Raw genomic sequence first — 19,855 nt, forward strand, 5'->3', positions numbered from 1 at the left:
GGCCTCAGGACGACGATTCCCTCGTCGGACGTAGCGGCGCCCACTCAGGATCTACCTGAGACGGGAGTGAGGGAGGAAGGTGAGGAAGGAAACAGGCCCCCCCCCACAGCAGGACAATAGTGGCCAGGCCCGCGGACGTGCTTCTGTGAGGGCACATCTTCCAGCAGACGCCCATCATGTGTTTCCTGGCCCCTGTCGCTTGCCTCCGGCACTCAGCCCTGCCAGGCCCGGGGCTGGATCTGGTATCTAGCGCTGGGGGGCTGCCTGCCCCCGGCTTGAAGGGGTCTCCAGGGCTACTTGGGTCGTTGGCTCTCAGCAGCCCCCCGTACAAGTCGCTCAGCATCCTGAGGCAGGACGTTTCCACCCTCCAGCAGGACTGGGCCTCTTGGCTGAGCCTTTGCTCCCAGGGTCAGACGGGCTGAGTCCAGTTCATCCCTCCGCAGACGGGCGACCTCGGGGAGGGCCGGGCGATGGCTCAGCTTTCTCCCTCGTATCCAACGTGCAGGGCGCGGGGCGGGAGCCCCATGGGCCTGTTCCTCTGCCTCCCCAGGAAAAGTTCCTGCGCAGGGAGGCCGTCCTGCGCCCTCTTTGAGGCGCCTGGTTGTGCGGGAAGCCGTGGTCCCCGTGGCAGCACGTAGGGGCGCAGGCGACCCGGGCCGGGGGCTGCTCTGCCCAGCTGCTTTCTTGCACGGCAGACGCGCCAGACCTGCTGCGCTCTCGGTTTTCCCGGGGTGTTTCTACCCGCAGGGAGTGGCGATGGTCACGCCCCGCCCCCGGGAAGCTCACAGGCAGCGCGTTGGTTGCGTGGCTCTCCACAAAGCCGGCGTAGTACGTTAGCCTAGGGCCGCGAGAAGCGCCTTGCGCTGGGCCCCGTGTAGCTCCGTCCGGGGCAGCGTATCCACCCGGCACAGCGGCCTCACGCCCGGCTCTCCCCGCAGGTCTGACGCCAGCTTGTACTGTGACGACGTCGACATTCGGTTCAGCAAAACGATGAATTCCTGCAAGGTCCTGCAGATCCGCTACGCCAGCGTGGAGCGGCTCCTGGAAAGGCTGACGGACCTGCGGTTCCTCAGCATCGACTTTCTCAACACCTTTCTGCACTCCTACCGGGTGTTCACCACGGCCGTGGGCGTCCTGGACAAGCTCATCACCATCTACAAGAAACCCATCAGCGCGATCCCGGCCAGGTGAGGCTGCTCGGTCGCAGCTCCGCACGGCCGGCAGCCCTTCCGCCTGGGGGCAGGAGCGTGGTCTGAGCTCCGCACGGCCGGCAGCCCTTCCACCTGGGGGCAGGGGCGTGGTCTCAGCTCCGCACGGCCGGCAGCCCTTCCACCTGGGGGCAGGGGCGTGGTCTCAGCTCCGCACGGCCGGCAGCCCTTCCACCTGGGGGCAGGGCCGTGGTCTGAGCTCCGCACGGCCGGCAGCCCTTCCGCCTGGGGGCAGGGGCGTGGTCTGAGCTCCGCACGGCCGGCAGCCCTTCCACCTGGGGGCAGGGGCGTGGTCTGAGCTCCGCACGGCCGGCAGCCCTTCCACCTGGGGGCAGGGGCGTGGTCTGAGCTCCACATGGCCGGCAGCCCTTCCGCCTGGGGGCAGGGGCGTGGTCTCAGCTCCGCACGGCCGGCAGCCCTTCCGCCTGGGGGCAGGGGCGTGGTCTCAGCTCCACATGGCCGGCAGCCCTTCCGCCTGGGGGCAGGGGCGTGGTCTCAGCTCCACATGGCCGGCAGCCCTTCTGCCTGGGGGCAGGGGTGTGGTCTCAGCTCCGCACAGCCGGCAGCCCTTCCGCCTGGGGGCAGGGGCGTGGTCTGAGCTCCACATGGCCGGCAGCCCTTCCGCCTGGGGGCAGGGGCGTGGTCTCAGCTCCGCACGGCCGGCAGCCCTTCCGCCTGGGGGCAGGGGCGTGGTCTCAGCTCCACATGGCCGGCAGCCCTTCCGCCTGGGGGCAGGGGCGTGGTCTCAGCTCCACACGGCCGGCAGCCCTTCTGCCTGGGGGCAGGGGTGTGGTCTCAGCTCCGCACAGCCGGCAGCCCTTCCGCCTGGGGGCAGGGGTGTGGTCTCAGCTCCGCACGGCCGGCAGCCCTTCTGCCCGGGGGCAGGGGTGTGGTCTCAGGGCTGCGGAGGGGCTCTGAAGTCAGGGTTCCCGGGTTCTCCATGGGCTCCTGCTGGGCTGTGTTGGGCAAGACGTGAATTCCCCGGTAGCTTGGCCAGCCTCTCTGGGACATCTCAGAGGAACGCCCCCTCTGCAAAATGTCATTTGGTTGCAGGGATGTTCTTCTAAGTTCCTTGCGCAACTTAGCACTGCTGCTGTTACACGGCTCCTGTTGGGATGCCCAGAACATAAGGGCCAGACCAAAGGATCCGGGATCCATCTAGCCCACCACAGGGATGTTAAATCCGATTACATTACGGTCACCGCTATGGTCACCATTTCCACGTGTAACCGCCCCCTACGCTGTCAACGCTTGGACGGGGCCCAGGGAAAGAAGGGAGGGGTTCTCCTAACGCCTGCATTTCTCGGTCTCTGCCTCTGGAGCAGCGGGGCTGTTGGCGGAGACGCATGCTGGTTGGGCTCCCCTGCCCCCCTCTCGCCTGGCCCCCGCTTCCGGCTCAGCCGTGGCACACGCTCGGGTTGGCTGCCGAGAGGTCAGTGGGGGGAGAACAGGATTCGAGCTGATCGATGCCAGTGACCCCGGCCCAGTTACCCGTCACTAGGCCTGCCTGGTGCGGAGAGTATCTCATTCAGGGTGAACTGCTCAGACACTTGGCTGCCACCGCCCAAGACCGGGGGAACACCAGTCCTGCGGAGCCCGGCTGCTCCTCCCGGCCAGCTGGGAGCCACCCAAGCAAGCCCCTCAGACGCGCCAGCTCCTGTGCCCCCAGCCGCCGCCCCCCTTGGACAGACGAGGGATGGTGCAAGCCACAAAGGACCAGCCCCCTCCCCCGTCAATATGTAACTCGGAGTCTTCCCCCACGGGCAGACCGTGCCCACCCTGTCCTGTCTAGCAGTGAAAGGCCTGTTCATGGAAAGGAAGGGGAGAGTTAGGTACGTCAGTAGGTAACCGATTAATCGGCGCCCGGCGAGGCCAGAGCAGCCCCCAGCCGAGTTAGGCCCACCGGGCCAGGCCGGCTAACCGGTTACACGTGTCGTTTAGCCGGTGCCATTTGAAACAGGGTTTTACATCCCTCCTGAGTGTTAGAACTAGCTAAAGGAATCAAATACCGGCCGCCGAAGCAGAACAAACTGCCGGCTTCGGGCACGTCTCTGGGGCACGTCCTCCTGGGGTGGGTCGTCCAGGCCTCGTTAGCGCTGCAGTTAGCGAAGCTCCGCCAGAGGCGAGACGCCGGGTCAGGGCGATGTGGAGGGCTTCCAGGCCGCTTTTGCCCTCGGCCCTGTGGCGGGATCCCTGGGGCGGAGGGATAGCTCAGTGGTTTGCGCATTGGCCTGCTAGACCCAGGGTTGGGAGTTCAATCTTTGAGGGGCCATTTAGGGATCTGGGGCAAATTTGTCAGGGATGGTACCAGGTCCTGCCGGGAGGGCAGGGGACTGGACTCGTTGACCTCTCAAGGTCCCTTCCAGTGCTAGGAGGAGCAAGGAGCTGCAGTTTGGAGGCAGGCAGGCTGTGCCCCATTCGGCCCTTTGCACGGGGCGCCTTTTCCCACATGCTGCTCAGCGTTCCCAGGAAGGCCCCTCGGATGGGGACTGGAGCCTCCCGGGGCCCCTTGGCAGCCACGTGCTGCTATTCCACTAACCCAGTCCCTGCGCCATGGGCCGGCCCAGCGCCCCGCCAGCGCGTCCCAGAATCAAACACTGAAATACCAGGGCAGAGCCAGCGCTCCTCATGCCACCTCCAGCAATGGCCCCTGCATGTGAATGGCATCACCCCCCCAGCCAGGCGGAGCCTTCCCAGAGACCCTGCCCTGCACGAGTTTGGTGCCAACACAGACCAGTGGTTGCAACAGTGACCCCCCTGGTCGTATTTGAATCAGCTAGCGTCGCCGCCCCCTCTCCTGCCAACGGGTTAGTCTCCTGCCTTGCCCTGGGCAGCCCTCACTGTCTCTCCCTGGAGCGCCTCGCATTCGAAAGGCCAGGGCGCCCGGGCTGCCGTGGGAACACTGGGGAGTCTCCAAGGAGGAGACGCGGCCGAGGGGAAGCCCGGGACGTGCTAGGAGCGTCGGAGCTCTGAAACCCGGCACTCGGCAAATACAGCTCGGGGGGGGGCAGGAAATACTTGGGGGCAGGGGGAGGCGACGTCTCCTGGCCGGGCCTGCCTTTCGGTGCCTTTGTCTGCGATCACCTGTTGCATGAGGACACCAAGGGGCTCGCCCGTTCATTGGGCGAATGCGGCTTGGAACTTGTGACAGAAAACCTCCGGACTGGGCGTGGAAGGACGGGCCAGTGCCCAGAGCCCTTGCGGGAGCCGGGCTATCCCTGGGCCTCGCAGCGCAGTTGGGGCCTGGCTTGCTGAGAGGAACCCGGTGCAGGCCGGGAGCTGTCCGGCCAGCAGTCCCCAGTCAAGGGAGAGAAATCCGGGGGCCTGCCCGAGACAATGACAGCCACGGTGCCACAGGCCTGGGCTTGTTGCCCTGGGTGGAGCCTGGAGGGAGGATACAGGGAAGTTGCCACGAATGGCAACTCTTCCCTCCCCCCCTTTTCCACGTCCCTCAGAACAGGCTGGTCCACGGCATCTCATGGGGGACGGAGGAGCGTTTGCACCAAGGGTCCGCGCTTCGGCCGCTCGCTTTCTGTGAGTCCCGTCCCCGTAGCCCACCCATCTCCTGGGTCCTTAGCGCGGGGCCAGCCCAGGCCTGTGTGTCCGAGTTAGGCCTCGCGGGGCGGGGGCTGCTCCCTGCCCTTTTCATCCCGTGTGCAATCCCGGTGCTCCCTGGCGGCAGAGCTCCGCCGGCAGGGCCAGAGAGACCAGCCTTTCTCTGCAGCAGGAGAGACGGCGGTTCGGAGGAGCCGAGCTCCAGAACAGGCGGCCAAGGGGGGGTCTGGAAGCCCCGGCATGGGAGGGTCTCCGAGCAGGTTGGGCAAACCCCCATCAGGCTGGCTGAGGTTTGCTCGGTCCTGCCTCAGCACGGGGCCTGGGCCTGGGCCTGACGGCCTCTCGAGTCCCTTCCAGCCCCCCTCGGGACTCAGAGAAGCGGAGTCGCTGGGCTGGGGAAGCGGAGAGCCAGTGCTGCAGCCTCCCTTCCCCTGTGCGGCAGCCGTGGGCTGGGAGCAGTGGGAGCCGGCCTGGCTGCTCCGTGCCCGTCCGGGAGCCCTGCCACTGGGCTGTGCCCCAGCGTTCCCTGCACACTGCTGGCGCGGCACGGAGGAGAAGAGGCCTTGCCCGTGGGCAGCGAGTGCCGTGCCGTACGGCAGCACAAATGGGAATCCACTTTTGTCTCCACCCAGGTCTCTGGAGCTCTTGTTTGCCAGCAGCCAGAACACCAAGCTGCTGTACGGCGAGCCGCCCAAATCCCCGCGGGCAAACCGGAAATTCTCCTCCCCGCCCCCGCTCTCCATCACCAAGTCGTCCTCGCCGAGCCGGAGGCGGAAGCTGTCCCTGAACATCCCCATCATCACGGGGGGCAAGGCCCTGGACCTGGCCTCGCTGAGCTGCTCCTCCAACGGCTACGCAAGCCTGTACACGTCCATGTCCCCCTTCAGCAAGACCACGCTGGACATCAACAAGCTGTACGTGTCCAGCACCTACCCCAACAAAATCCCCGACGAAGGGGAAGCTGCGGCCGAGAGAGCAGAGGAGACGCCGCCGGGCAAGCCAGGTCAGTCCCGGGCGGCGTGCAGGCCTCTGTGAGGCGAACCGCGGATACCTGGGCAGAGGCAGGTCGTGGAAACGGGCCCCGGCTTGTCTCCAAGGGGAGTGTGTGTGGCCTTCACAGGAGCTTATAACCCGCCGCAGGGGCCAGGCAGCCAGCTGAGCCACGTGCCGTGGCCAGGAAAACGTCTTTGCTGCCAGGAGAGGGATGGGGGCAAACGCACTCACTCTGGGGCTGTGGGGAAGAGAGGCCGGGCCGGCAGGGTGCTGGCATTCAGCCCCACAGCCGAGGCAGGGAGAGCAGGGTGTAAAGCCCTGCTTAATCCATTAATGCCACGTTTAACCGGTTACCCCACGAGCGCCCCCCCTGCAGCCGAGGATTGCTCCGGCCAGGCTGGGCCCGCCACGGGTGGGGGTTGCTCCGGCTGGGCTGGCTCAGCCCTTGCCCACAGCGAGCCCCGGGGGTTCTCCAGCCCTGTGGGTTAACCGTGACCTGGGGAGGGTGATGCTTACTGGTTAACCCCCTCCTTGGTGGGGAGGCCCGGGTGCCTGGAGACCCCGTGGAGTACAGCGTGGCCAGAGAAGGCGCCGCAGGGAGAGGCCCACGCCGGGGGGGACACTGCCTCGCCTCACCACACGTGGAAAGGGAACGCTGCTGGCCCGGCAGGGGGCGGGTATTCTGAGCCTGGCAAACGACACAGCGCCAGCCCCTCAACCTGCTCCGTGCCGGGGATGTGACCGACCCCCACCCCACGTTGGCCAGCTCTCCTGGCACGGACAGGCCGGGGGCACGTTCACTCAGCAGGCCTGCCCCCCATCCGACTGGCGGAGCCGCGGTATCGGCCCTTGTGGGTGCAGGGGAGAGCGCAGTTGGGCCGGGGGCGCTCGGCTCCATGGCGGAGCGCAGGGTCGGCCAGCAGCAGGGCCGCTGGGAGAGGCAGTCGAGTCGCCATTCGGACGTGCTCCCGAGCCGTCTCAGCTTGTCGGGGGGGACGGGGGGGGACTGGGGTTCCTGCTGCCTGGGGCGGCTTATTGTAGCTGAGTGGAAACTCCTGTCTTGGCCTTGCCACAATCGCCTCTGCCTCGTGGAGCTACGCCCTGGCGGGAAAGAGGGGGGCACAGCGGGAAAAGCCCAGAGACAGGCAACAGAATGAAAGGTCTAGAGCACCCGGCCTGGGGAGAACGCTGGCAGACGTGGGCGTGTTTAGCCTGGAGAAGCCCCAATAATTTTCAAGTACACAAAAGGGTGTCCCAGGGAGGAGGGGCAATTGTTCCCCTCGGCCTCTGAGGACAGGACGAGGAGCAAGGGGCTGAAACTGCAGCCAGGGAGGTTCAGGTTGGACATTGGGAAAAACTTCCTGCCTGTCCGGGGTGAATCACTGGGATAAGTTGCCCAGGGAGTTGTGGAGTCTCCATCCCTGGAGAGATTCCAGAGCTGGTTGGACACACACCTGTCAGGGCTGGGTAGACGGTGCTGGGTGCTGCCGGGAGGGAACCCGATGTCCTCCCGAGGGCTCTACCAGTCCTGTGATTCTGTGATTTACACCAGCTCAGAGTCCGGCGGCGAAGGGCTAGAAACCATTGCTGAAAGGGAGTGGCTGAGAAAGTGAAGGACAGATCTAGAGCGAATTGCTCCCAATGTCCATATGCTCCTTCTAGAGCCAGCCGCACTTTCATTGGGTTGGGAACACCCGGCCATGCCACCGGCCATCCCTGGCTGGCCACTCTAACCATTAGACATTCCCATCCTTCACTCGGGCGCTCCCTAGGAAAGCGTTTCCGTGTTTAACGAGCAGACGTTCCGTTGCTCAGGTGTGCACGCTGGGCCCTGCTCTCCCGAGGACACTCCCGGTTGTGCGCACGTCGTCTGCTCCGTGCGAATGTTCATTTGAGCGCACAAAGTGCTCTGTGCTCGGGGTTCTGTTGGCCGGCTCAGCAGTTCAGTTACCAGATTCGCCGCCATTAATCGGAGCCCTCGTCGGAGCCGGACACAGCGGTGTCAGTGCAGAGCAGCGCTTCCCAAACTTTTCGACATCACGTCCCCTTTTTGATTGTTGAGAAACCCTCACGCCCTCCCCCCCCCAAATAGCAGCAAAACTTGTTAAGCAAAACAATAAAAAAGGACCTGACCGGGGCCGAAAAACAAAAATAGCAGCAAAATTTAGCAGGCGGGATTTGAGGGGGGAGGGGCTGAGTCGCCTCGTGCCCCCCCTGGAAATTCTTCACGCCCCCCCAATTTGGGAACCCATGGTGTAGAGCTTCCAACCCTGTGAGCACCGTCAGCTGGAGCTACTGTCACAAGAGGGCACTGTTGCACGGGGGACACTTGTGACACTATTCACACAGCGACGGGCTGCGTGACTCTGAGCTGTCTGAGGGGTTCGCGCATTCCCAGGCCAGACGGGCCGGCCGAATCACGCATACAGGTGAGGATTTAGGACAAACGAAAGCCACCCGTGTGTCTCAGGCGAGAGGCGTTTGGTGCGTGTGGCTCTCGGGGGCCCGGTGCTGAAGGAAGCAGGGTTGCGAGTCCCTTTGGTGGCAGGTCCCAGCGACTTCCCAACCTGGCTGTGTCACCGTGAGGAACCTGAGCCAGCTCCTTGCTTTCTCCAGGTTCCGAGGTATCCGTGCGGGAGGAGTCGGACACGGACCCAAACCAGAGCGATGAAGCCGAAACGGAGACCTCCCCAACGAAATCGCCAACCACTCCCAAAGCCGTCAAGTGCAAAAACTCCTCAGGTAGCGCGTGTGCGGGCGCTCCTCTCGCACGGGGGGTTGGCACGAGGCCCCGTTCCCTCTCGGGACCTGGCGCTCCTCTCGCACGGGGGGTTGGCACGAGGCCCCGTTCCCTCTCGGGACCTGGCGCTCCTCTCGCACGGGGGGTTGGCACGAGGCCCCGTTCCCTCTCGGGACCTGGCGCTCCTCTCGCACGGGGGGTTGGCACGAGGCCCCGTTCCCTCTCGGGACCTGGCGCTCCTCTCACACGGGGGGTTGGCACGAGGCCCCGTTCCCTCTCGGGACCTGGCGCTCCTCTCGCACGGGGGGTTGGCACAAGGCCCCGTTCCCTCTCGGGACCTGGCGCTCCTCTCGCACAGGGGGTTGGCACGAGGCCCCGTTCCCTCTCGGGACCTGGCGCTCCTCTCTCATGGGGGGTTGGCACGAGGCCCAGTTCCCTCTCGGGACCTGGCGCTCCTCTCGCACGGGGGTAGGCACGTGGCCCCGTTCCCTCTCGGGACCTGGCGCTCCTCTCGCACGGGGGTAGGCACGTGGCCCCGTTCCCTCTCGGGACCTGGCGCTCCTCTCGCACGGGGGTAGGCACGAAGCCCCGTTCCCTCTCGGGACCTGGTGCTCCTCTCGCACGGGGGGTAGGCACGAGGCCCTGTTCCCTCTCGGGACCTGGCGCTCCTCTCGCACGAGGGTAGGCACGTGGCCCCGTTCCCTCTCGGGACCTGGCGCTCCTCTCGCACGGGGGGTAGGCACGTGGCCCCGTTCCCTCTCGGGGCCTGGCGCTCCTCTCGCACGGGGGGTTGGCACGAGGCCCCGTTCCCTCTCGGGACCTGGTGCTCCTCTCGCACGGGGGGTTGGCACGAGGCCCCGTTCCCTCTCGGGACCTGGCGCTCCTCTCGCACGGGGGTAGGCACGTGGCCCCGTTCCCTCTCGGGACCTGGCGCTCCTCTCGCACGGGGGGTTGGCACGAGGCCCCGTTCCCTCTCGGGACCTGGCGCTCCTCTCGCACGGGGGGTTGGCACGAGGCCCCGTTCCCTCTCGGGACCTGGCGCTCCTCTCACACGGGGGTAGGCACGTGGCCCCGTTCCCTCTCGGGACCTGGCGCTCCTCTCGCACGGGGGTAGGCACGTGGCCCCGTTCCCTCTCAGGACCTTCGCTTCTCTCGCACGGGGGTAGGCATGTGGCCCCATTCCCTCTCGGGACCTGGCGCTCCTCTCGCACGGGGGGTTGGCACGAGGCCCCGTTCCCTCTCGGGACCTGGCGCTCCTCTCGCACAGGGGGTTGGCACGAGGCCCCGTTCCCTCTCGGGACCTGGCGCTCCTCTCTCATGGGGGGTTGGCACGAGGCCCAGTTCCCTCTCGGGACCTGGCGCTCCTCTCGCACGGGGGTAGGCACGTGGCCCCGTTCCCTCTCGGGACCTGGCGCTCCTCTCGCACGGGGGTAGGCACGAAGCCCCGTTCCCTCTCGGGACCTGGCGCTCCTCTCGCACGGGGGGTAGGCACGAGGCCCTGTTCCCTCTCGGGACCTGGCGCTCCTCTCGCACGAGGGTAGGCACGTGGCCCCGTTCCCTCTCGGGACCTGGCGCTCCTCTCGCACGGGGGTAGGCACGTGGCCCCGTTCCCTCTCGGGACCTGGCGCTCCTCTCGCACGAGGGTAGGCACGTGGCCCCGTTCCCTCTCGGGACCTGGCGCTCCTCTCGCACGGGGGGTAGGCACGAGGCCCCGTTCCCTCTCGGGACCTGGCGCTCCTCTCGCACGGGGGTAGGCACGATGCCCCGTTCCCTCTCGGGACCTGGTGCTCCTCTCGCACGGGGGGTAGGCACGAGGCCCCATTCCCTCTCGGGACCTGGGGGAGGAGAGCCTGCCCCAGGACCGCAGCGGCTCTCTGTCCCATTGGAGGAGTGGGGGTGGCTCTCTGAGCCACGCTCTCCCCATGGCTGGTCAGGCCTTGAGAACGTGCCAGGCTCTCCGGGGGCATGGCTGCGCTGCCACAGTCCACCTTCCGGCGTTCAGTTTATGGGAGCCTTTGCTTTCATTGGCCTCCCGCAGTGTGGTTGGCGCGGAAACGCGGTGTAAGATATGTAGACGCCCGCAGTGTGGTCGGCGTGGAAACGCGGTGTAAGATACGTTGACGCCCGCGGTGTGGTCGGCGTGGAAACGCGGTGTAAGATACGTCGACGCCCGCAGTGTGGTCGGCGTGGAAACGCGGTGTAAGATACGTAGACGCCCGCAGTGTGGTTGGCGTGGAAACGCGGTGTAAGATACGTAGACGCCCGCGGTGTGGTCGGCGTGGAAACGCGGTGTAAGATACGTAGACGCCCGCAGTGTGGTTGGCGTGGAAACGCGGTGTAAGATACGTAGACGCCCGCGGTGTGGTTGGCGCGGAAACGCGGTGTAAGATACGTCGACGCCCGCGGTGTGGTCGGCGTGGAAACGCGGTGTAAGATACATCGACGCCCGCAGTGTGGTCGGCGTGGAAACGCGGTGTAAGATACGTTGACGCCCGCAGTGTGGTCGGCGTGGAAACGCGGTGTAAGATACGTCGACGCCCGCAGTGTGGTCGGCGTGGAAACGCGGTGTAAGATACGTAGACGCCCGCAGTGTGGTTGGCGTGGAAACGCGGTGTAAGATACGTAGACGCCCGCGGTGTGGTTGGCGCGGAAACGCGGTGTAAGATACGTCGACGCCCGCAGTGTGGTCGGCGTGGAAACGCGGTGTAAGATACGTCGACGCCCGCAGTGTGGTCGGCGTGGAAACGCGGTGTAAGATACGTAGACGCCCGCAGTGTGGTCGGCGCGGAAACGCGGTGTAAGATACGTCGACGCCCGCAGTGTGGTTGGCGTGGAAACGCGGTGTAAGATACGTCGACGCCCGCAGTGTGGTCGGCGTGGAAACGCGGTGTAAGATACGGAGATGCCCGCAGTGTGGTTGGCGTGGAAACGCGGTGTAAGATACGTAGACGCCCGCGGTGTGGTTGGCGCGGAAACGCGGTGTAAGATACGTCGACGCCCGCAGTGTGGTTGGCGTGGAAACGCGGTGCAAGATACGTCGACGCCCGCAGTGTGGTTGGCGTGGAAACGCGGTGTAAGATACGTCGACGCCCGCAGTGTGGTCGGCGTGGAAACGCGGTGTAAGATACGTAGACGCCCGCAGTGTGGTCGGCGTGGAAACGCGGTGTAAGATACGTCGACGCCCGCAGTGTGGTCGGCGTGGAAACGCGGTGTAAGATACGTAGACGCCCGCGGTGTGGTTGGCGCGGAAACGCGGTGTAAGATACGTCGACGCCCGCAGTGTGGTTGGCGTGGAAACGCGGTGTAAGATACGTAGACGCCCGCGGTGTGGTTGGCGTGGAAACGCAGTGACAGATACGTAGACGCCCGCGGTGTGGTTGGCGTGGAAACGCGGTGACAGATACGTAGACGCCCACAGTGTGGTTGGCGTGGAAACGCGGTGCAAGATACGTAGACGCCAGCAGTGTGGTTGGTGTGGAAACGCGGTGTAAGATACGTCGACGCCCGCGGTGTGGTTGGCGTGGAAACGCGGTGTAAGATACGTAGACGCCCGCGGTGTGGTTGGCGTGGAAACGCGGTGACAGATACGTAGACGCCCGCGGTGTGGTTGGCGTGGAAACGCGGTGACAGATACGTAGACGCCCGCGGTGTGGTTGGCGTGGAAACGCGGTGCAAGATACGTAGACGCCCGCGGTGTGGTTGGCGTGGAAACGCGGTGCAAGATACGTAGACGCCCGCGGTGTGGTTGGCGCGGAAACGCGGTGCAAGATACGTAGACGCCCGCGGTGTGGTCGGCGCGGAAACGCGGTGCAAGATACGTAGACGCCCGCGGTGTGGTTGGCGCGGATACGCGGTGTAAGATACGTAGACGCCCGCGGTGTGGTCGGCGTGGAAACGCGGTGCAAGATACGTAGACGCCCGCGGTGTGGTTGGTGTGGAAACGCGGTGCAAGATACGTAGACGCCCGCGGTGTGGTCGGCGCGGAAACGCGGTGTAAGATACGTAGACGCCCGCAGTGTGGTCGGCGTGGAAACGCGGTGCAAGATACGTAGACGCCCGCGGTGTGGTTGGCGTGGAAACGCGGTGTAAGATACGTAGACGCCCGCGGTGTGGTCGGCGTGGAAACGCGGTGTAAGATACGTCGACGCCCGCAGTGTGGTTGGCGCGGAAACGCGGTGTAAGATACGTCGACGCCCGCGGTGTGGTTGGCGTGGAAACGCGGTGTAAGATACTGTGACGGTCCGGGCCATGTCTGGGCACAGCTAAGGGCGTCCGCTCAGGGCGAATTGCTCAAATCCGGGGTTCCTTACAGCCCCCGACTGGCGACCTCTCCACACAGGCCACGAACCAGTCCCACAGAGCGCTTCAGCTGCCTGCCTGAAGCCTCCCGAGCAAAACCCCTCCAACACCCCAGCAATATCTGTGCCCCAGATGGCCCCGGGCCTCATACACAGGTGGGGGGTCCTAGCACCCAATCCCACCTACCCCGAACAAGTCCTGTCCGGTTCCAAGAAACCAGCCACAGATCCCTGGTCAATTTACCCTCTGGACCTTACCCACAAATCACGCTGGGCCAATCCTTTAGAATCTATATCTAAAGGTTTATTATTACAAGAAAGAAAAGCCTGAGAGTAAGGTTATTAAAGTACAGTACGTTACATGCACCGAATTTCCCAGTCCTCGATGCAGGCTCTAGCAGAGATGTTGCAGCTGCTGGTTTAAAAGTTCTTATTGCACATCCTGCGATCAGGATGGGTTCACAGGTCTTCCGGGCTCTTCAATCCCTGCAGTGCTGCCTCTGGGATGAAGTGCTGAGCTGAGAACAAAATGGCATCGACCACATGGCCTCTTTATACTCCTTCCTGGCCTCTTCTTGTATGCAGCAAGTCACCTGGTCAGAGGCCAATCTCTATGTTTCCTGCTGGCTGCCCTCAGGTGACAAATCCCATTCTTTGGGTGTGTCCATAGCCTATTGAGAGCCATTGTTCCACAGGGCTTTGCTACTCAGCCTGTCCATAGCCATGCTTAACCACATTCACAGAAATATTCAGCTTCCACACAGATTACAGATTTCTACCTACACACACAGACATTATACACTCACATAAATAGCGTACATAAGATCAACAAACAATAATCTCCCATTCAATACCCCACATGGCTCCCCCCACACCAATTTCTGGGGCCAACACCCCCACCTAGGGGTGCAGCAGCGATCTGGCTGCTTCCCTCCAATTCAGCAACGTGACAGATACGTCGACGCCCGCGGTGTGGTTGGCGCGGAAACGCGGTGTAAGATACGTCGACGCCCGCGGTGTGGTTGGCGTGGAAACGCGGTGACAGATACGTAGACGCCCGCGGTGTGGTTGGCGTGGAAACGCGGTGTAAGATACGTCGACGCCCGCGGTGTGGTTGGCGTGGAAACGCGGTGTAAGATACGTAGACGCCCGCGGTGTGGTCGGCGTGGAAACGCGGTGCAAGATACGTAGACGCCCGCGGTGTGGTTGGCGTGGAAACGCGGTGCAAGATACGTAGACGCCCGCGGTGTGGTTGGCGCGGAAACGCGGTGCAAGATACGTAGACGCCCGCGGTGTGGTCGGCGTGGAAACGCGGTGCAAGATACGTAGACGCCCGCGGTGTGGTTGGCGTGGAAACGCGGTGTCAGATACGTAGACGCCCGCGGTGTGGTTGGCGTGGAAACGCGGTGCAAGATACGTAGACGCCCGCGGTGTGGTTGGCGTGGAAACGCGGTGCAAGATACGTAGACGCCCGCGGTGTGGTTGGCGTGGAAACGCGGTGCAAGATACGTAGACGCCCGCGGTGTGGTTGGCGTGGAAACGCGGTGTCAGATACGTAGACGCCTGCGGTGTGGTCGGCGCGGAAATGCGGTGCAAGATACTTAGACGCCCGCGGTGTGGTTGGCGTGGAAACGCGGTGTCAGATACGTAGACGCCTGCGGTGTGGTTGGCGTGGAAACGCGGTGCAAGATACGTAGACGCCCGCGGTGTGGTTGGCGCGGAAACGCGGTGTAAGATACGTAGACGCCCGCGGTGTGGTTGGCGTGGAAACGCGGTGTAAGATACGTAGACGCCCGCGGTGTGGTCGGCGCGGAAATGCGGTGTAAGATACGTAGACGCCCGCGGTGTGGTTGGCGTGGAAACGCTGTGTAAGATACGTAGACGCCCGCAGTGTGGTTGGCGCGGATACGCGGTGTAAGATACGTAGACGCCCGCGGTGCGGTTGGCGCGGAAACGTTGTGTAAGATACGTAGACGCCCGCGGTGTGGTTGGCGCGGATACGCGGTGTAAGATACGTAGACGCCCGCGGTGCGGTTGGCGCGGAAACACGGTGTAAGATACGTAGACGCCTGCAGTGTGGTTGGCGCGGAAACGTTGTGTCAGATACGTAGACGCCCGCGGTGTGGTTGGCGCGGATACGCGGTGTAAGATACGTAGACGCCTGCAGTGTGGTTGGCGCGGAAACGTTGTGTCAGATACGTCGACGCCCGCGGTGTGGTTGACGTACTGGAGTTGTGCACCCTACTTCGACCTCCCGCAGTCGTGCGGCCCAGGCCTGCACGTTGGAACCGCTCTGCAGGGCTGCCAGTGAATTCCCTCCTTAGGAAGATGTGTGGTGAGGCTGGGCCCCTCTGACACTCGCCCTGGACAGCTGCGTAGAACCGTGTCTCCCGTACGCGAGGGGCTTCCGGCCCGTCAGCGCGGGGAAATGGCTCTTGGTGTTCCCGGGACGTTGCCAAGGGCAGCCGTTGGCCCTGGCTACCTCCGGGGGGGCAGCTGTTCCCTTCTGGAAGAGCTGACTTGTTCTTCCGCTGCTTTCCCAGAGTTCCCCTTGTTCTCTTACAACAACGGGGTCGTTATGACGTCTTGCCGGGAGCTCGACAACAACCGCAGCGCCCTGTCCGCTGCCTCCGCTTTCGCCATAGCGACCGCCGGCGCCAACGAAGGCACCCCGACCAAGGAGAAGTACAGGCGGATGTCCCTGGCGAGCGCAGGTGAGGCCCCACGCCCCGGGGGCAGGGCAGCGACCCCCCGGGGGCAGAGCACGTAGCCCAGAGCTGAGCTACATCCCCGCTGTAACTGGCGACGGTGCCCCCAGAGAAACCCAGCAGCCGGGCACGTGTGCCACAGGAACCACACCCAGCGCAAAGGGCGACCCATGCCGCAGCAGCTGCCCCCAACACAGGCTTGAGCCCTCGCAGCTCTTCCCCTGGGCTCCCACCAACGGCCCGGTTCGTTGGTGTGGAATAAATATTATTCTGTGCACCGAGGCAGGCGGGGATGTGCACCACGAGTGGAAACACCTGCTGTTGGCTCTGCTAGTATCAGCTGGGCAGCACCTGGATCTCTCCTGGCAGTGGCCCACGCGCTCCGCTTCTTGGGAACACCGGTGCCCAGAGGAGCCCTCCTGGGCTGTGTCACTGCCCCCGGCGGCTCAGCTCCCTCCTCGAGTCCTGCTCGGAGCCGAGCGGCAGCCCCTGTGTCACAAGGCGCTGGCTCTGCTTCCCTGGCCCGCCACAGCCTGCTCGCGTCAGCTGCCTCACGCCTCAGGCTGAGCTCCCCGTGTTCCTGAGGTCCCTGTTCCGGGGACACCTCCATGCCCATGGGCGGCGGGTGAAGCCCATCGGCCCCGCCCCGTCTACCCAAGGCCCCGCCCCCACAAGCCAGATCCGGAGAGCCACTGCCCCCATCAAAACGAAAAGTTCTGTGGGTTCCCCCGGACAGCCATAGTGGGCTGAGCCACCGCCCCTCCTGCCCCGGCACCACCGAGCCTCTGCTCCCCCGGCCACTGTGTCCAGGGCAACCCCAGGGCCCGGCTGAGCCAGCAGCCTCCCCGAATGCTGGGCCGGCCCCAGTGCCACCCCAGTCTGGCCAGTTACCTGCCTCGTACCGGCCTGGCCGCGGGGAGCAGGGTCCGGAGCGCTCCCCCCTAAGGTCGGAGGTGCCAGCCGGCCAGCGGGGCTCTGAGTGCGGGGACCGTGGTACAGTATTCCTAACACAAAGGTCTGTGCTGGGCTGCTTGCAATGCCTTTAGGCTTCCCCCCGGACCAGCGGAACGGGGACAAGGAGTTCGTGATCCGGAGAGCTGCCACCAACCGAGTTCTCAACGTGCTGCGCCACTGGGTCTCCAAGCACTCGCAGGTACGGGGGCCCTGGGACCCAGCGGGGCGGCGGCTCCATGGCTCTGGGAGGCCGAGGCTGCACGGAGACAGGAGCAGGAGGTTTTACTGAACAGTCACGGGAGCATGAGCATCCTGCCGTTACAGTGAAATTCACCCCCTGCAGAGGCCCCTGTACAGGTCCCTCCAGGCCTTACTGGGCCTTGCCCGGGCTCTCTGCAGGGGGGGGTTGGCTGGGCGTGTTGGCCGTCAGCTGGAAGATCTGCTTTTCCCTGGATCTGTGTCATTCGGGCAAGTGGGCAAGAGCCCAGGGCTGCCAAGGAGGGAGACGGAGGGAGCTGAGAACGGTCCCTGGAGTTGCGGCACTATGACATGTACTTGGCCTGAAAGCGACAGACTCCTCCTGGGGTCTCCCACCCGGGAACCGGCAGGGTTTTGAGTGAGAGGCGAAGGAGCCGGGGGGCAGGTGAGTGGAAGGCTGTAGGGATCGGAATTGGACCGATGGCAGCACTGTACAATAGCTTCATCCGTGGTTTGGAGACTGGCCTAGAGAGCCCACTCACAAAGTTCCTGGATGATCCCAAGTGGGGAGGGGTGGCCAGCAATGTTCCCTCTCGTTCTTTCTGTCCATGTGAGGAATACATTTTGTTCTGCGCACCGAGGCATGTGCCAAGGTGCACCGCTAGTGGCCACACATGCTGCCGGCTGTGGGCGCTCTGCTAATCATTGAATCTCTCCTGGTTGGCTGCCTGAGCGTGCAGCTTACAGGGACCACTGGTTGCGAGTGCCTTGGGGGATGGGTCATACGTCACTGTGACCTGGACAACCTGGAGAAATGGTCCAAGGTCAATAGGATGAAGTTCAATAAGGACAAATGCAAAGTGCTCCACTTAGGAAGGAACAATCCGTTATATACGAGCAAAATGGGAAGTGACTGTCTAGGGAGGAGCCCTGCAGAAAGGGTCTAGGGCTCAGAGTGGACCACAAGCTAAATAGGAGTCAACAGTGGGACAGTTGCAAAAACGCAAACCTGATTCTGGGCGGCATTGACAGGAGTGTGGTGAGCCAGACACGAGGAGTCGTTCTCCCGCTCGGCTCTGCGCTGATCAGGCCTCAGCTGGAGTCTTGTGTCCAGTTCTGGGCCCCACATTTCAGGAAGGATGTGGAGAAATTGGAGAAGGTCCAGAGATGAGCAACCAAAATTATCTAAGGTCTAGAAAACATGAGCTAGGAGGGAAGGCTGGAAGAACTGGGCTAGTTTAGTCTAGAAAAGAGAAGACGAAGCGGGGACATGAGAGCAGTTTTCAAGTTGTCGGGTGAAATTGTATTATTTTAACCTCTGAGCACAGGACAAGAAGCAAGGGGCTTAAATTGCAGCCAGGGAGGTTGAGGCTGGACATTAGGAGAAACTCCCTGTCAGGGTGTGGAACACCGGAATAAATTGCCTGGGGAGGTTGTGGAAGCTCCGTAGCTGGAGAGTTTTGAGAGCAGGTTGGACACACACCGGTCAGGGATGGTCTAGACAAGGATTTCCCAACCATGGGTCAGGACCCAACTATGGGTCGCCATTACGCTTCAAAAGGGTCGCCAAGTTTCTTCCCAGCTGGTTCTGCCCCTGCCGTTTCCCCCGTTTTTGAATTGCCCTGGGTCACCAAGTCTTCCTGAATTGTCAAAATGGGTCCCCATCTGGAAAAGGCTGGGAACCGCTGGTCTGACAGTGCTGGGGCCTGCTGCGAGGGCAGGGGACCGGACTTGGTGACCTCTCGAGGTCCCTTCCAGTTCTGTGATCCAGCTGTCTGCTGCCCTATCCCCCCCTCTCTTCCGCCTCCGTGCTGGTCCCGTCTGGGGGAGAGAGAGAAGCAACAGCCGCGGTGGAGATTAACAAGCAGGTCCCAGTCTCTGAGCTGTCCAGATGGGGTTTATGATGCTAATGCAAAAGCACAAAATGAACGCTGTACCTCCCCCCCCCGCCCTTTGAATTCCTCACTGAGGATCCCATGCAGAGTGTAACTGACAAGAGGACAAGCTGTCTTCCTGCAGCAGGAGCAGGCAGCATGTCTTGCAGGCAGCGACGCCTCAGGGAGGAATCCTGGAGCCTTTTCCAGGGAAAGAAGAGGCAGCCTGCCTGCAGCGAGCTGCATAAAGCGTGTGAACCCCCTTAACTGTGTGTCCTTTCGGCAGGACTTCGAAACCAACGACGAGCTCAAGTGCAAAGTGATCAGCTTCCTGGAAGAAGTGATGCACGATCCGGAGCTCCTGACCCAGGAGAGAAAAGCCGCAGCCAATATCATAAGGTGGGGACCGATTGGCGGCCGTGCGGGTTCTCCCAGAGCGTCGCTGCCTTGAGCCGCTGCTACCTGCTTTCACCCAGGATGTCCTGGGAGCAGCGTTGCCAGTTATCAGACGACGGGCAAGACGGGCCAGATCCCCTCTTCGGTGACACCGAGAGACAGACTGCGCCCTGCCCCGGCTCAGTTTCTGGCTTCGGTTTTTACAGGCTCCAATGAAAAGCACATCCCCTCCCTTCATTAACCACAGACCCTTCCGTCCCCCCACTGGATCAGAGAATAGAAATTAATCACCCGCACCCTCCTCCATGAGCCACAGAGTCCTACAGCTCTGCTGCCAGCCCCCCCCCAACATGCCGCTCCCCCCTGGCGAGGGGGGGGGCAGGTGGGACCCACGGCTGGTGCAGCCCTGAGGGGTCAGCAGCTGGAGTCCGCAAGCCGAGGGGTGAAGGCAGAGCGGGAGACCAGGGGCAGGACCCAGGAGAGCAGGGCTGGGGAGCCAGCTGGGAATTCACCCAGCAGGACAGACAACGTCCTGTTCCTCCACCTGGGTTAATGCTGCAGCTGGCTCGGGCAGGGCGGGGCACTCCGCCGTTCAGGGCACCCGTGGGCGGTGCTTCTGCGGGGCCGGGGCGCCATTGGCTACGCCGCCCACTGATTACTAGCCAGCTGCCCGCTGGTGGCTGCAAAGGCTGCCTGGGGACCTGCAGACCCAGGTTCAAGACCCAGGGCTGGATCCTCCCCCTAAGTCCTGCAAACGGTCCCCTCTGCAGGGAGTCCTGCCGACCTCCCCGGCACTGGCTGCGGGATGAGCCATCCGCCCTGGAGTACCCATTGGGAGGGGTGGTCTCCTTGGCAGGCCGAGGGTCCCGCCCTCCACGTCTGCCACTGGGCACACGAGCCAGCCCCTGCAGATGGCACGCTAGTTAGCAGG

At 63.6% G+C, this 19,855-nt stretch overlaps 1 protein-coding gene across 3 annotated transcripts in view; it reads left to right on the top strand.

Moving 5' to 3' along the window:
* The window catches only part of RASGRF1 (Ras protein specific guanine nucleotide releasing factor 1), a 109,056-nt gene that overhangs the window by 60,016 nt on the left and 29,185 nt on the right, over positions 1-19,855 (top strand). For all 3 annotated transcript variants that reach the window (XM_075896777.1, XM_075896778.1, XM_075896779.1), the window contains 6 exons: positions 939-1,187; positions 5,396-5,766; positions 8,373-8,498; positions 15,338-15,508; positions 16,549-16,655; positions 18,815-18,927. In XM_075896777.1, coding sequence (XP_075752892.1) covers positions 939-1,187; positions 5,396-5,766; positions 8,373-8,498; positions 15,338-15,508; positions 16,549-16,655; positions 18,815-18,927 — 1,137 coding nt within the window. The remainder of the gene's footprint in view (positions 1-938; positions 1,188-5,395; positions 5,767-8,372; positions 8,499-15,337; positions 15,509-16,548; positions 16,656-18,814; positions 18,928-19,855) is intronic.

Source organism: Pelodiscus sinensis, chromosome 14, assembly GCF_049634645.1.
Source record: "Pelodiscus sinensis isolate JC-2024 chromosome 14, ASM4963464v1, whole genome shotgun sequence".
In the NCBI taxonomy this organism is placed as follows: Eukaryota; Metazoa; Chordata; order Testudines; family Trionychidae; genus Pelodiscus; species Pelodiscus sinensis.